This window comes from Anopheles ziemanni, chromosome 3 (genome assembly GCF_943734765.1).
Source record: "Anopheles ziemanni chromosome 3, idAnoZiCoDA_A2_x.2, whole genome shotgun sequence".
NCBI classification, from domain to species: domain Eukaryota; kingdom Metazoa; phylum Arthropoda; class Insecta; order Diptera; family Culicidae; genus Anopheles; species Anopheles ziemanni.
In genome coordinates, this window is record NC_080706.1 from 73,899,518 (window position 1) to 73,916,276 (window position 16,759).

At 43.5% G+C, this 16,759-nt stretch overlaps 1 protein-coding gene across 1 annotated transcript in view; it reads left to right on the forward strand.

Annotated features, from left to right (window-relative positions):
* Nucleotides 1–3,707: 3,707 nt before the first annotated feature.
* Nucleotides 3,708–16,759, forward strand: part of LOC131285454 (uncharacterized) — a 127,894-nt gene continuing 114,842 nt past the window's right edge. The window contains exon 1 of the mRNA XM_058314310.1: nt 3,708–3,765. Coding sequence (XP_058170293.1) covers nt 3,708–3,765 — 58 coding nt within the window. The remainder of the gene's footprint in view (nt 3,766–16,759) is intronic.

The window sequence follows — 16,759 nt, forward strand, 5'->3', positions numbered from 1 at the left end:
TACGTTTACATTTGCACCGGAAATGTCACGCTGGGCGGAGGAAAATCGATAGCTCGTCCGGGCGGGTTCTAGTTCAGAGGCCAGTACAAAGCACACACACACACATACTTACACACATCAACCACTAGAGACACATACTTGCTCAAGGAAGCAGAAGGACGTAACGTTCTGACAGGTTTTAAATTGCACTCGTGGTAACGTTTCTATTAAAAATGAACCAACCGCCTAGGAGCGCCCGATGGGTCAACGTCATCTTCCGTCGACAATGTTCCACCCTCCCTCCATTTTTCCTCACCCCCTCTTCTAGCACATGTTGGTTGGCCTTTTTTTACGCCGTTTCGTAGGTAGGTGACCCTATTTTCCACGGTCATAACTCAACGTTCGAAACACGGTGGAAAAAGGTAAAGAGCCTCAAACGGGAGTCCATGCAACATGTCGGACGCTTTCGTCATAACCGGACCGAAGGTAAACCGTTGAATAATGGAAACTGGTGATAGTTTGCGTCAGTTTTCCAGCGATCCATCTGGTCGTGTTAGCATCGGGAAGGTTTGTTTTGTAGGAAGGAAATGTGTTCGATAAAATTGACCATTCCATATTGATGAAGCATACACAGGTTGAACAATCAATCTAATAGAGAAGAAGTGGCACAATACACTTGTAATTTTCCAGCACAAATAGAAACATGTGTTTCATATGTTGTTTATGGGAGTTCCTATTGGAATATTTATTTTGCCTTTTAAATCATTTGAACTCTGATTTTTCAATCTCTTTAACTAATTTTAAGTAACTTTCATGGCTTTTACATTTAGAAATATGTGTTTCATGTGTTGTTTATGGGAGTTCATTTTTGAATATGTAATTTGCCTTTTTAACTCAGATTTTTTAATCTCTTTAGCTAATGTTAGGTAACTTTCATGGCTTTTACATTTTTCTTTCTATATTTTATGATAACCTTTGCGATTTTTACTTCGTCGTTAGCTTATTAAATCACATCGAAACAGTTCACAACAACATTCCTTAATAAATTGGATTCATCCAGCACGATTGTAGGCATGAAAGTGACACCAACGCTTTAAGATGCTCGCAATTGCTTACGGCTACCGGCTGGGACTGGGGTATTAAATTACAATAAATTTTCCATTTTTCTTCGACTTTCCCCCCCGAGTGAGGGAGCTGGGGGCCGGGCTTCCGTCATCATTTACCCATAATCAAATTGAAAACCGTCCCACGTCCCTTACACTTCCCGCCGACTGGTTCAACAGTTTGTCGGCATTCGGATTTCCCAACTGGCAATGAAAAAGCGATTCTGCTGCGGAAACGGAACAGCCAGCGGAAGTGTCTCCGGGACAAAGCCGTGGTGCGACGTGGTGCGCGGTTGGATGGCACGGCCTTGAGCGTGAAGACGTTTCCTTGTCAAGTGCGGTTATTTTTTTCGAATCACTCCGAAATCCCGACATCAATTGTGAAGCGCACTTGAAATAAAAGAGGGACAGCATTAAGCAAAACAAACAACAATAGGAAAAGCAAAAAAACCAACTCTGGATGCTTCATTCTATCCATCTGGAAACACTCCACCAAAACGACCGTTTCAACCTGTCAGCCAAACGATTGTCTGCAACAAACAGGAGAAAACTCGTAGGAAAATAAGATTAAAGTACAAAAAAAAGGAAAACCTCCACTTAGGAGCTTTCCAATGGCCAACGATGGGAGAATAATGAAATCGTGAGAAAAAAATCCTCATGCCGATGACAGTTTTCGGCCGGGGGTGAGGTGAGGTGACGCAGGATCGTTTCAATTTCATTCCAATTTATTACAAATGCGAAAACCGACACTTCGATGGCTGGATTTCGGCTTGAGAGACGGCAACGGTGCGGAATGAAAGTACGGCGCTCGCTAGCCACGGAATGGCTATATATTTTATTTTGAAATGAAATTTTCGTTTGGTTTTTATCTTATTTGCATAGCTAGTAGTCGGCGCCACTTCAGTTCGATCTGGAAAATACAAACACTTTCCACAAGCGCATGTTTGAAAGATTCCTCATGCAAACATTTTTGTTTTCTCTTTCTCTTCCATTTTCGCAGGTTCTTTTTACGGCGCGGAAAAATAACTCAACGGAATGGCAGAATGAGTGGAACCTTGCATGGAACTACTCATGGAAAACGACCGGTTCAAGTGGGAGTGAATTGAAATTAAAAGAAGGAAAAATTTACCATAAGCTAGTAAAAAACTCGTTAATGCGTGTGTGTAAACTGAGTTTGAAACGGATATAAATGTGATTAAGTGTTTTCATCCAAGTAGGCATTGAGTAAGTGTTGAAAAGCTTTTGATTGTTCAAGTTTTCCACCTCATTACAGCCAACGTTTGGAAATCGGTGGAAAATCTTTCTCCTCAGCCATAAACTGAACTAGTCGGATGGATTTTCCAAGTAAAAAAATAAAAACCAATGAATGGAGCGTTTCAAAGTGGAGCGATGTTTTCGTTCCGTGAAATGAAAAGAATTTGTTAGAAATGAGAGTTTTTCTTCACGTTGACTTCTAAACAGTCACAAAAAAAAACATAGATGTAGTCGTTTAAAATCCTGATTGTGGTCGGCAAGATAAATCTCCACGTCCCCGCTAATGGTGGGCAGTCTAAGCACACAGAACCGAAACGTTGAAGAATATTTTCCTGCAAATATCCGACGGTCGGGAAAAGTTCATGGTCCAAGGGGTGATTTGGTAGCGAAGTGAGAGTTGAAAAAACAACACCTACAGTGGTTCGGGCAGTGAACCTTTCCCCCGGGACAGGAAGAACGCCATCCCAACATCCGGGAGGCGCCGGAAAAGCTCGCCCGAAAAAAAAATACGCCCGATCACTTGGCCGGTTTTCCGCAGGGCGGGCGATGGTGCGGATGAGATTGAAAAATGTGAGAATTTTTCCACGTCGAGCCACTGCGAGACCGGAAGTGCGGCTGGCCGGGCCGGTGATGGCGACCCTGGAGTCGAGCGGCGGAAGAAACGCGGCCCAAGGCGGGACACCATTCGTCGTCTAACGGAGGCGTTTCCGGTTGCCGATGCCGAAGGGCATTCACCTCGTGGAAGACGTTCTAGTTGAGCAGGAGCAGGGAAAAGTGGGGAGTTCCGCCGTGGAAGAAAAATGCTAGCGAGACGCTGCATGGGACGAGCGAGTGAGTGTGTGTGTGAGAGATTGGGAAATTTTTCCAACGCCTTTTGATGGTGAAAATAACGCTTCCCCACGCTTGGTAAGGGGCGCTAAGGACAAGCGGTGAATTTGTGGCTAGTGAAGAGAGCGGAAAACTAATGGGGTGGAAAAGGCAAAACAAAAATTGACCACCAGTGCCGGAGGGCGCGAGTGTATGTGTGATTTATGTCAACTAAATAAAAAGTAAAAGGCAGCTTTGCATTTCAAAGGCCAACGGGGCAGAAGGCGAAAAGCGGTTTTGCATCGGGTATAACATAAATTGCATCGTAGCAGACGGTTTGAGTGGTGTGTACCGTGTGTGTGAATGTGTACGTGTGCGCGTGTTGTAATGTACCGCGAAGAAAATGGAAAACCAACCAACCGGTGCAGCGGTTCGGTGAAGTGATTTCTTACTTCCAATTCCCGCGAAAACGAGCGAAACCGCTAGGAAAGGGAAAACTCCACGGAGCGGAGGAAAAGTGCGCTTGTTGTTTTGCGGCTGGCGAAGCGTAACAACCCAATCACCATGAAGTGTCACAAGCGGCTTACGTTGGACATCTGGATCCTGCTGGTGTACGTGCTAGGTAAGTGCAGCCATGATTTACGACTCGCGTAGCTTCCAGGTTTCCCGGCGTCTAGTTTCCCATCGGGCACGAGCTCCGCGGGAAAACTAGTTTTTCTTGGCCCACTTTGGTTTCCTCCCCCCAAGCCGGTGGAACAAAGGCGAATAAAGTACATTTTATTTCGGTTTTTCCTCGTGGCAGTAAGGGTCGTGTCACAAGTCGGTGTATTTATTGTTCGGTGGCACCAAAAAGTAATAAACTATTCGGACAGCTATAAACAATAAAAACACACTCTAACCTCTCCTCGTCGAACGTGTGAGGAAGGAAAAGGAACAGTTACAGGAACAGTCGGTATCTTTTTCCAATTGTGGGCACATTGTGTTAATAATTAATTTAAATTGTGAAAGCAAAGCCACAACTCACGCTTTTCATTTCATAGATTAAAAGTACGCCATTCGAATTTTAACTGTTTGATAAAAGCTTTCATGCAGATGAAAAACATATTTGAAATTTATTGAACACTGAAGTAATAGTCCAGATTTTTTATTGAATCGTTCGGTTCCTGCAATTCTAGTCAAACCCTTTAAAATTGACGATATCATGCGTTAACAATCATCTGCAAGCCATTTTATTAGGAAACTACGCAGTTAAACTAATATAAATAAAACTATTTCACCAAAATATTGAACTGATTGTTTCCGATTAAAACTTCTGCAAATTAGTTCTAAACTACAAAATAACTTAAAACATAAGAGGGGAAGTCTTTTAATTGAAAATTGTATTATTTTTCCTCCGTAATAGTAAATCTTATATCAATTCGATTCAAATAATAATTCAGTCTACAGAAAATAATTGTGTGATAACTTCCTATATCCTGTTGAATTGTGACGGGCCTACTGAATATATTGTTCGGTCTGGTCAGGTTATTTATACTTGTTTAGTGATCTACTTATTACATTTTATATAAACTGTTGCTAGTTTTGGTCGTATGTATCATTCGCGTTGGCCAACACTTGATCTGCGCTACTATGTTTTAATTCGGATTTGGTTATTTCGTTATTTGTTTCAATGTTGTGTTTAGTCTTCTTTTGCTTCTAAGACACGTGTCCGGATCTTATTCTGGTTATGCAAACAATTTAATATTGTTTACAACATCTTCCAAAACGCTACGCTTATTTACATTGTAGATTCGTGCTCTTGCTATATTCGGCTGTTCTGTCGATGCGTATAATGTTGTTTCGTATTAGATTGTGTGTAAATTCATCAATCCAACATTTGCTTTAATTGGTGCAACATATTATTGTTGTACATGCTTTGACCTGTTCTTTTCTGATATCTCAAATTTGCTAACTTCCCTAACATTGTTGTGTGGTTCTAAGAACCGATTAATTCTTTCTTCTTAGTTCACGTTCGGTTAGCAGATTATTACATTCTGCTACAATTTGTACTTTTGATTACCCTTCTTCGTTAAACTTGAAAATGTGATTGAGTTATGAAATAGATTTTTTTTTTCATTTTCTCTTAAATACATAGAACGTTATTCCATCTCATATTTATCGCTCAACACTAGCGTCTGACTTTAACGGCGTATTTGCTCATCATTAGCAGGACGGAGTCGGTGGGACGAATGGCTCAAAACGTGCAGTTCTATCCATTCAAACTCATCTGGTGTATAGTTTTCCCCAGTCTCATCCAAACCCTTGCGTCCTATTTTCTTCGAGTGTCCAAGCCACTTCGGTCGCAGCACGATTGGTTGGCGAGTGGAATAATAATTTGGCCGCCTTTTTTCCCCCCGGGGGGCGAAAAACCGCGCGCGGTGGCGAGAAAATAAACCATAATCCAGCGCGCGAGCGAACGAAAATTGATTAATGCTATAAACGGCACATTTTCCACCCGACGGTACGGGGCCCGCTGTGTTGGTGGGTACGTGACTGTGTGCGGGCGCACCAGTGGACGGTTTTATTGTTGCGCCGTATCCTTTCGGTGGCACCATTCGCCTTCGTATTCTGTTACCATCAGTCTTTCCGGGCGCATTGTATGTAGGTGTGTGTGTGTGGGGTTTTTTTGCAGCATTTTTCTGTTTGCTTTTCGTCCAATCGCGATCGTCGCCTACTCGTTCGCCTTAATTAGAAATTCATGGACACTGAATGGACCCGAAATGGGAGCCCGTTTGATGTATTTCACGGCCCGCGCTAATTGCTCGTGAATGATTTCTGGGGTTTTGAATTTTTATGTCCCATGGCCGCCCTCAGTCTTTTTGGAGGCGGATCGATAACCCCAATGGGACCATTATGCACGCCAAGGGTGAAACGAAAATATTACCAAGAAGAGATATTTGTGCCTTTCGGAAATTGAAAAATAATATTTTTCATACGAAAATCAACGGAACTTCTTGTTCTTGGACAGAAATAATAAGAATAATAAAATTCAGTGGCAAAATTGCAACTCATACTTTGACTCCCATTTGTTTTTCATCACGTGCCGGATTCAGGATAATTCCTTACTGTTGCCAAAGTTCACCCCAGGAGTTGTGCTTTCCATTTTCCCGGTCGAAGGTGCATTCTTTTGGATGTCTTTTTCCCGACGAGAAAAAGGATTCGGCCGCCATTCGTGCGAATAAAGATTCTCGCGTGTCTTTCCCCCCGTTTTCCATTCGTGTCATTTTGTTTTCAGTCCACTCTGGCACCCATTCGTCGCTGACGCGTGGTACAAGCAAAACGCGGCCAAAAAGTCTTTGCTTGGGCCATTTTTCTTTGCACTGAGCAAAAGGCTTTCCGTTTTCGGCGAGCCCGAATTTCGTCGAGTGATTTTTATTTTCCACCTTCAATTTTCCAACCCCGTTCGTGTGTATATGTGTGAATGTTCGTTGCCATCCTCTCCCACAACACTCACCCTAATGTGAACATAAATCGTGCCCCCTCCCCAGGCTGGGAAAAGGGAGCTGGCTTCGGACGCTTCGAAATGGCGCCGGCATGTGATTTTTCGCTGCACTTTCGTCGCAAAACCGCTGCACCCTCCCGCCGATGCCACGGTGGGAAGTATGAAGTTGAGCGAAATGCAGTTGTCGTTTTTCGCCACCCAACGTCAACGGCAGCAGCAGCTGTAGCTCAGTGCTGACTTTTTTGTCCGACAAACGGAAGCGGAAAACTGAACCGAAGAAATAAGAGCACAACTCACCAAACAAACCTGGCGAACGGTGGGTGGGGAGGGCTCGGCGGGTGTGCAACAAAGAATAGTGCAAAAGTGTCTTCCATTTGTTTCCCGAACGCGCCGGCACATTACATTCTCCAGGCGGGAGGGAGGGAAAACACTAAGACAAGCGAGAAAAGGGAAAAGAAAGCCATCGACAAAAAAAGGGATGATGTTCAGTTCAGTGTTGTGTTTCAGCGCCCTAGCCTTGGCAGATAGCGCAAGACAAAACAAAATAAAGCCACCCCAGTTGAAAGCTAATCGGGCTGGGAAAATGCTTACAACGGGAAAATGCGAAATCAATATCAGCCCAGCGCTCCCCGCGGGCCGGTGTTTCGTAAAGTAAAATGGCACAATGGCGGACTTTCTTTCCATCACTCTCTCCCCACTCCCCCGTTCCCTCCCGCACCGGTAATAGAGTGTAAGGCGATTGCCTGGTCGGCGAAACTTGCCATCGGAGTGGTCCGATAGGCACTCGAGGACAGGAAACTAGCGTATTTTTAAGCACTTTATCGTTGATTCGTTTTATTTTCCCCTCGCGTTTCCCCAAGGGAGCGGAAAAGAACGCGAGCGGTAAACGACGAACCCTTCCTCGGGGATCTTTCGCTCCGTTATTTGGCTTCGGCCAGTTCTTCCGGCCGGTCCCCCCAGTGGAAAACCCTTCACCCAAGTTAGTGGGCCGAGTGCTGGGTATAAAATGGAAAACTTTGCAACGCTGTCCACATCCGAGTTCCGGTCGACTGGTCGAAGCCCCCGGAGGGCAGCCAAGGTTCGTGACTGCCAACGCAAGTGAACCTACTGTATAACTTCCCCCCTTCCCCAGGCCGGAATTGATACGTTCGATTGCACTCGCAGAATTAATGGGCTTCTTATTGTAAAGTTTTTGGCTAAGGCATACTATGGCTGGTGACTTCCGAATTGCTCAAATGGTGCGCTAGGACAAGGACACTCACACATACACTCATTTTATTTACTTCGAAAGTGTGGCGCATTAGTTCCCATTGTGCGGTACACCCCTTAAGTTTAGTTCCAAGTTTCTTTGCCCTGGCATCCGGTGCTGAAAGTTGATAATTTATAAACAAATGACAACGACGAACGGAGACACATTTTTGTGTGTGGAAAAGCGGAGCAAACCAACGACCATCGGCAAGCAATTGATAACGATAACCTCGATTATGTTCGACATCATAAGGCTAAGCAATAGGTGCGAATATAATCTTCCAAATGGTGCCTAATAAAAGTTCGTCTTCCAAATTTTCCCTTCCCGAAAGCAATCTATTACGAGCACGATAAAGTACGCAGCTTTTTGCTTTATTCGTAAGTCATTGAATGAAAGAAAAATGGCATAAATGCTCCTTTAGACCCTCACACCTCCCGCCCATCCAGTCGGGATCCGGTCACCAGCTGCGACCTTTTTTTTTTTTGCAAGTGTGCTAACTTTGATTGGTCAAAGTTTTATGAGCCTTTACGACGCCACACGAGCTGTGAATCCGTTTCGCACCGCCGGCCAGTGGAAAGTTTGGATCGTAACAACAAAATAACGATTTTCCTAATGTTGCCATCTTCCCTCTCCCCAACATTCCGCACACATGTTCCCTTCCCGGTGACCTTCAGTTGCGCGTATATCAGAGATGTCAAACATGCGATAAAGACCACTTTTTTAAAAACGTGACGTGCAAGTGTTTAGAAATCAAAGTTTGCGTTTTTTAAACATTCGATCTAAGTTCGATACTAAAAATATGATCGTTAGTTATCCTTAGCTTGTAAAAACCGTGGTTCAGGATAAAAAACTGTTTCCCAAAAATCGATAAAATTGTTGCGGATAGTTTAATTTATTTTGAATAGTTCGGAATAAGATTTTTTCGTAGAATGCATTTCAACCAACTTATTTAAGCTTCTCCTTAAGATTTGTTTTAGAAAACATTTTCATTCATTGGAACCGGTGAGCAGTAAGAACTCCTTCGTAAGCTCATTGAATGCCGTTTTCCAAATTCTAACGAAATCATATCAAGTTTATTTACATGAATTATGCAGGTCAACACTATTGTGCTTTTTGGTACAGGGTTAAGATAAGTAAAACAGCATAATTACTACTGCCAACTGATTGCTGAATATCTACAATTTCATTCATTTATAGTTCTCCAGTTTTGTTTTCCATGAACACTGCTGGCTTGATATGGATCAATGGTGTGTTTGACTTTCTTATAGAAATTGTACACTACAATAAGTATTCGCATACGATCAGGCATACTGAATCATCAAATTATACCTTTTTTTACTGGATATTGCTCATATAATGATAGTACTTATCTCAAGAAAATAACATATAGCTACCGAATGGTTGGATACGATTCATAGAAAATTTGTAGAAGAGGTAATATAATATACTAAAAATTATTATTAGATGTTTTAATAATTGAGTGTTAATCATGATTATCTGTTTGTTAAAAGCACAATGATAAAAACCTATTTTCATAAACCAACCACCATTAAGTTTTCGCCCACAAACCTATTTTTGGAGGAAATGCGGCGAGCGACGTCAACTGAGTTTGACATCACTGGTGTTTATGGAGACGGTTGTACGTCGTTTTCCACGTACGTCAAGTAGTCCGAATGTTCAGAAGGAAGTTTTTTCCTCTCTCCTCCTCCTCCTGCCCTACACCTTACCCTCATATAACATTGTTTTATAGCTCGTTGTTATGCCGACACGTGAGATAGATACCAAAACCGATGGGAGCCTGCAGTCTCAGCGTAACATCGGTGGAATTTTCAATTTTTCGCGTAACGAGGGGCTTTTTCCACCGGACGCCAACCTGTCGGCACGCCACTTCCTCGTCGGGAGCGGTGGACAATCATCTCCGCTCCCGGGGCGCTATCCTATCGGCCCGGGAGGTCAAGTGGATTGGTCATTACGCGGATGTTATAAAACTGCCATCGCCATAAACACCGTATTTATGGCGGAAAAGTTCGCTCACAGTTATCGGTTGCCGTTTTCCTATCCCTCGCGCCCCCCGCTCACGGTCGTTGAGGCGATCCTGGTGATCCCCTTGGCACGAGGGCATCTTCCGAGAAGGGCACCATAAATATATTGATTACATTTGATGGGCAACGATCGTCATCTCTGGCGCGTACTCTAGCGCGGTAATGAGACTTCGGCCATCTTCCGGCCAGCGCACCAGGAGGCGCTGGGTCGAGTACCAGACCTCCCACCGAACGGGCACAAGTCATAGAGAGACAGGATGTGCTTTTGGCAGAGATTTTTATGGCTTCGAATCGTAATTTCCTGCCTCGCCCCCACCGTTGGTACCGATAAGCTTGAGCACTTTTTGGCTTTTCCGTGAAGCTGGAAGGCTCATTACGACACGCGAACCGGACGAGTATCTCCGTGAATCTCAGACAGTTCTTGTTTCTTTTTTTCCCTCCCCTACGCCAACAGGAAGATCCTGTGTCCATCGTAAGGGTGCTTTTTGCATGCCTGCGAAACTTGATTGCGAAAAGATGATTGCGCCGGAAAATCTGCCCCGCAGGGTGGCTTCGGCTTTTGGCAGCCAGTCAAATGAGTTTTCGTTGCTTTACCAACCGAACCCGTTTGTGGTGCTTTGTACATCATTAGAGGGAGAAGTTTTACACAGATTGTATGCTAATACCAATGACGATTGGCATTGGGAAGAAAAAGTTTTTTTTATAACGGGATGAAATTGTATCTGATATTTGTTAACTTTTAAATCCGATTCTGGAGCATTTTTCCCGGAACTCAATTTTCGCAACCTCTTTATAGGGTCGCTATAAAAGGACCCTCGAATTACCGCACAAATAGGATGATCGCACTCGATTAAACTCACCCTCGTTCGATGAGGCCAATTGATGGGTCGGGTGTAAAACTGTAGCCTCAAACGTCAAAAACTCTCCCCCCCCAACGGTCGATCACTTTCCCAGCTGTTGTAAGGGGGAAAACCCAACCCAATCGCATCAGACACACCGTTTACGTTCACTATCAGGCCGGCGCGAACCGGCCAAAACGATCGATAGTAAAACCGAAACGCTAAAAGGCACCTCATCATATTTATCCGAACGCTGCGCTTTATGGCGCGATTGTCATTCGTTTATTTATTCCGCTTTTGCCCACTTTCTCTTCCGCTCTTTCTTTCGCCCTCGAAAGGGCCATTCCGGAAATGATTTTCTCGCACCCCGCCCGAGCCTGTTCGCCGAGGCGCTTTTACTTTTGTGATGCGGAAAAACAAACGCCAACAAATCGAAACAGCGGGCGGGCGGTCGAGGTTTTAATGCAGCGATTAAATAAGTATAGAAAGCCCACAGTTGCGTGCGTTAATGCCTGATGGCGGCATTCCTATAAACCAAAAGCGTGGGTTGAGCTGGAAAAATCGAAAAAATCCCAACTCGACACTCGACTTGCGGTTGCAATGGAATGGAATTTATATTCGTATTGGCGCGCGGTTCGATTCCGGCACGATTTATGATCCTTTCGATGCAACCGCCCGCCAACCGACCGTCCGAATGCGAATGATTTGTGCGCGGAGAGGAAATTAATCGATGCCATTTAGGTGCCATTCGTGGCCCGTAATGAGCCCCGGGCGATTATGGGTTTGCCCTTTGCTCGATTTATTATTTTTACCGGTTTGACGTGGTAGCGTGGTACGCAAATGGGGGGTTTTCCGGGTATTGTTTTATTTGCCCGGAGCATCGCGTTTATGCGTATGCTCTGTGGGTATATCAAATTGCATACGGCGGGAAGATTTATGCTCGTCCTGGTGGAGGTTTTTAGTCAAATCAAATAAATTATACGTTAATTGAGAGACTTGTGTTGGAGCATTTTTGCACTTTTTCTTATATATTTTATATTTTATGTACTGGATTTAAACTTTCCTATTTGTTAATTTAGAAGAACATTTTTGTTATTGTTTGTTCTTTGCTAAACATTTTTTTAATCTAATTTGAGGTTATTTCTTCAATGTTTTAATTTTAATTCAATGGACATATATGCAGACGTTTTTACTAACAAATGAAATTTAAAAATCAATTCCGATTGCTCTAAAATAATGAATATTTGAATATTTCTACCGAACATTATTCAAACTTCAAACGTTCTAAATCGTTCAAACAATTTGATACTTCTGATAAATGTTACCAAGAAATTTATTTAAATTTCCACTCGAATTCTTCTACAATGGGAAACTGAATTGATAAAATTGAAATGAAAATGGCTTCCGTATAACTCCCTGCGCCACCGATCCTTCCTCCCCTCTTCCAAACGGGACTTGAAAATCACTGAATCAACATTCATTTTGTAAAAGATTTGCTAGGCACAAACCGGCCCGAAACACGCCGTTTACCTTTGTGTCGTGCAATTGCTGCGCTTGCACATTTTCGTAATCGGCCAGCTTCACTGCTTCCCGGGGAATTTTCCCGCCTACCAACCCCCAAGCTCGGGCTTACTGGATGACCATAAATTGAAAAGAAAAACGGCAGCAAACGGACCGTACCGACCTCACGCTGGGTGGAATTTGTCCGACTAAATCGGCACTCGGCAAGAAAGTGCCGTCCGAAATCCGGTTCCCCGGGTTCCATGTACCCCCTCCCCGCCGACTGGGAGGGTTTGGGAGGTGGAGGATCCATAAATTATCAAAAGGAAAGCTCCCCCACAATATCGGTAGAAGCTTAGGCTCAAGGTTAGGTATTCAGCATCTTGTAAGGCCGAGAGTGTTCTCCACCGCTCTGTTTCTGATAGGCCATCATTGCACTACACGTCTGTTCCGTAAATCGCACGTCCTACCAACTGGAGGGCTGAGGCTTTGGGAAAGGAAAGGAGCCAACGGTGGCGCTGGCTAAGAATGAAATAAATCTCTTTCCACTACTAAACCCCTTTATCTGCTTCGAGTGACAGAAAGAAAGTGGAATGTGGTTTAGAATGTTGCCGCCATCTGCATGGACGAGTACTCCAAAGGCTCGGACGCCTGGAGTTGCAATGGAGCCGGTAACACAGCCGGTACGAAATGGCGGAAACACGACGGGCTGAATGGACACTTGTGTGTGTGTGGGTTGGTTCGGTATCGTCCGCTTTAGAAGCTTCCCCAGGACCCTGGTCCATCGCAAACAAATGTTCAATAATGACACAGAATTGTAGGTATGAACAGGGACGCGTGCTTTTGCGGTGCACCGGATTGGTCGGTTTGGAGCAGGGGTCGGCACTCGTTTCCAGAAAGAGGCCAGATGATATAAAAAGAACCTAAAACGGCGGCCCAACTTCCTTAAACGATGTTTTAATATGAGCATCAATTTTCTTCTCTAGAAAGTAACATAAACATTACATAAAGTATTTCAACGTTTTATTTCCCATTATATTTTTTATATTTATTTTATTTGTTCTAATTTAAATAAATTTCTTTTGTTATATTTCAAATCAATCATTGACTTAAAACTTGTTACCAAATCAATGTTTTTCTGGATTACTGTTATCTATAGTAAAAACTCATCTTCCAGAAGCTATAATTCAGTATTCAACTGTAAACTATAATACACCCGTTTCCACTTAGGGTGGAAGCGCGCCCGCCTTCTGTGCAATGGCGCGCTATAACGGTGGAAACGCGAGTATCATCGGTCGCACACCGCGCCATATGACTGAATCTCGTTTGCCTACTGTTGAAATGCGGACGCGGTCTTTCGGAGGGACGCAAATTTTGACGGCCGCACAAGATCTGTGAAGTGAGAGGTCTGCTCATACCATGGTTTAGCAAAACCTGTCAAACTTCCGCATAATCAATAAACTGACCTGCTTTAAAAGATGTTACTGCACGGATGCAAAGCAGTATTTGTTACACTATTCAAAAACATCCAATTTTCCACCCACTAGCTTTATTGAGAGCAATTCCTGACGCAATATTCAAAACATAGGCGGTGCAGCAAAAATCTCTTGACCTCTCACTTCTACAGATCTTGGGCCCTTTACTTCTGCTGACAAGTGGTTTGTTGACAGTTCTGAGGTTGTGGTTTTTTATCCGGTACGGTGAAACAACTTAGTCTCAATTGTAAGGTATGTAATTCATTTTTTATTAATAGCAGCATGCATATATCATAAATAACAAACTGAACATTTATTTTAGCAAGTACGAAAATGGAAAGAGTGACCAAAAAAATAACTAGCAATGAAGATAGACTGCGGGTCGTTCGTGCATACGAACAAGGAAAGAATATGAAGGAGATTTCAGAACTGCTGCAGGTGAAGCATTCTACAGTGCATGGTATAATTAAGAAGTACAGGGAAACGGGAGTTGTTGCAGCTACCGTACGTACTCCACCAAACACTAAGAAATTAGATGAGCAACAGATTGCATGTATTAGAGAGTGGATTGATCAGGACTGCTCCCAAACACTCAAGCAACTGGCAACAAAGATTCGCGAACAGTATAACATCGTAGTATCTACTACGACAGTTGCTCGAGTTATTAAAGGGTTTCAGTATTCATTTAAGAAGGTACATAAGGTTGCCCTGCGTGCTGTTCGTCCTGAGTTGATAGGTGATAGGAAAGAATACGCAGAAAGATTTTTGCAACTACCAAATTTGTACGCTGATGATGCGATTATATTCATAGACGAAGTGGGTTTTCAAGCCAACATGAGAACTTCTTATGGCCGCTCACCTGCTGGGAATCGCGCAATTAAAGTGGTTCCTGCGTTGCGGTCGCGCAACATATCTATTGCTTGCGCAATGACTAGAAAAGGAATTATCCACTACGAACATCGACCCACAGCAATAAACAAACACAGTTTTGTAGAATTCCTGCGGGAAATGTTTGTCAAAACTAGAGGCATAGGAGCATGTATCCTTGTAATGGATAATGTACCGTTTCATCGGAGCAGCGAAGTTCACGCAGTGATAGAAAACGAAGGCCACACACTGATGCTACTTCCACCTTACAGCCCATATTTCAACCCAATTGAAAACATGTTTAGCAAGTGGAAGTCTATCGTAAAGAGGGCAGAGCCAAATAACGAGGAGCAGTTAATGCATGCAATTGCTGAAGCATCAACCTTAGTTACCAGGCAAGACTGCGAAGAATTCGTTCGCCACATGTGGACAAATTTACGTCGTTGTGCGAACGGCGAAGAAATTTTTGAGTAAAATTGTGTAAATAGAATATGTACATAGTAAATAGAATTAGAATGTAAATAGTAAATAGAATAGAATAGAATGAATTATAGGAAATAGAACTATGTAAATAGAATAGTGTAAGTAGAATATGAAATATGGAGTAGAATATGAAAAGAACTGTAAATAAAATGGAATAAATGGAACTAGAACCGAAGTACTATATTACATGTATGATTACTTTTGTAAATACAGATCGTATTTGTTCAATCCGCAACCTCAGAACTGTCAACAAACCACTTGTCAGCAGAAGTAATGGGCCCAAGATCTGTAGAAGTGAGAGGTCAAGAGATTTTTGCTGCACCGCCTATATTTTGAATATTGCGTCAGGAATTGCTCTCAATAAAGCTAGCGGGTGGAAAATTGGGTGTTTTTGGGTGAATAGTGTAACAAATTGGTGTCATTGGGTGAATAGTGTAACAAATACTGCTTTGCATCCGTACAGTATCATCATTTAAAGAAGGTCAGTTTGTTGATTATGCGGTAGTTTGACAGGTTTTGCTATACCATGGTATGAGCAGACCTCTCACTTCACAGATCTTGTGCGGCCGTCAAAATTTGCGTCCCTCCGAAAGACCGCGTCCGCATTTCAACAGTAGGCAAACGAGATTCAGTCATATGGCGCGGTGTGCGACCGATGATACTCGCGTTTCCACCGTTATAGCGCGCCATTGCACAGAAGGCGGGCGCGCTTCCACCCTAAGTGGAAACGGGTGTAAATTTCCAAATGATGCTAAAAATGTCTTTTCTTGAAGTGGTTTTTGTGGATGCAAAGGTAATGTGTTATGTTACCGCTGGATTCTTGATGAGATACGTGAGACTGAATAATTTTAAAAAGATTTATTGTAAAATGTTCTCGAAAAATCTACTAGAAGTATACGTTTTAGTCGCCTGGTATTGAATTTCACGTTCAACAGTTTCAAGAGACATTTTTAGGAAGACATGAATTAGGATCGTTTTTGTTTATATGCTATGTCTAAAATTTTCTTACAAGCCGGATAAAATCTACTTGGCGAGCCGTACTTTGCCGAGCCCTGGGATGGAGCGTCGGTGACAGTACACACCGTTGCTCCCCATGTGGTACGAAACACAGTGGCGTGTACATAGCACACGAGGAAACAAGCGCTACAAGGGTTTGGTGGACCGGGTCGACAGCTTTGGAGACATTTTAATGGATCATTGTGCAGAATTTTTGTTTGTCCAAACAGGGGATAGATTGTAGCGGTGGAAGTAGCAGCAGCAGCACCCGCCTGGAACATCGGTCAGCGAAGCTTTGCGTCCGGGCTTTGGCGAGGGTCGTAAATTTCGCAGATTATAAATTCCACACAAGCGCAGCTAATGACAGCACGATGGCATCGGCCATCGGGGTTCCCAAACCCCCTTACCGAATGAGTAAAACGCATATGAGAACGTGATAGGGTGATTGAAAAACAGGAGACGCCGAAGGGAGCACACGGACGGACGCCATTACCCCGGGGGTTATCCATAGTTCTGCTTGCCCAAAGCTCCCTCCTGCGCCATGCTGTGCGTACGCACGTGACCGGCAATGTTTGCGTTCCCCGGGAAAACGCATCTCCCGCTGATGTCCATAAAAAAAGTAATTAACTATAAAACGACCAACGGGCGGACAACCAGGCAGCCACCAGTTCTGCGGTGGCTCCA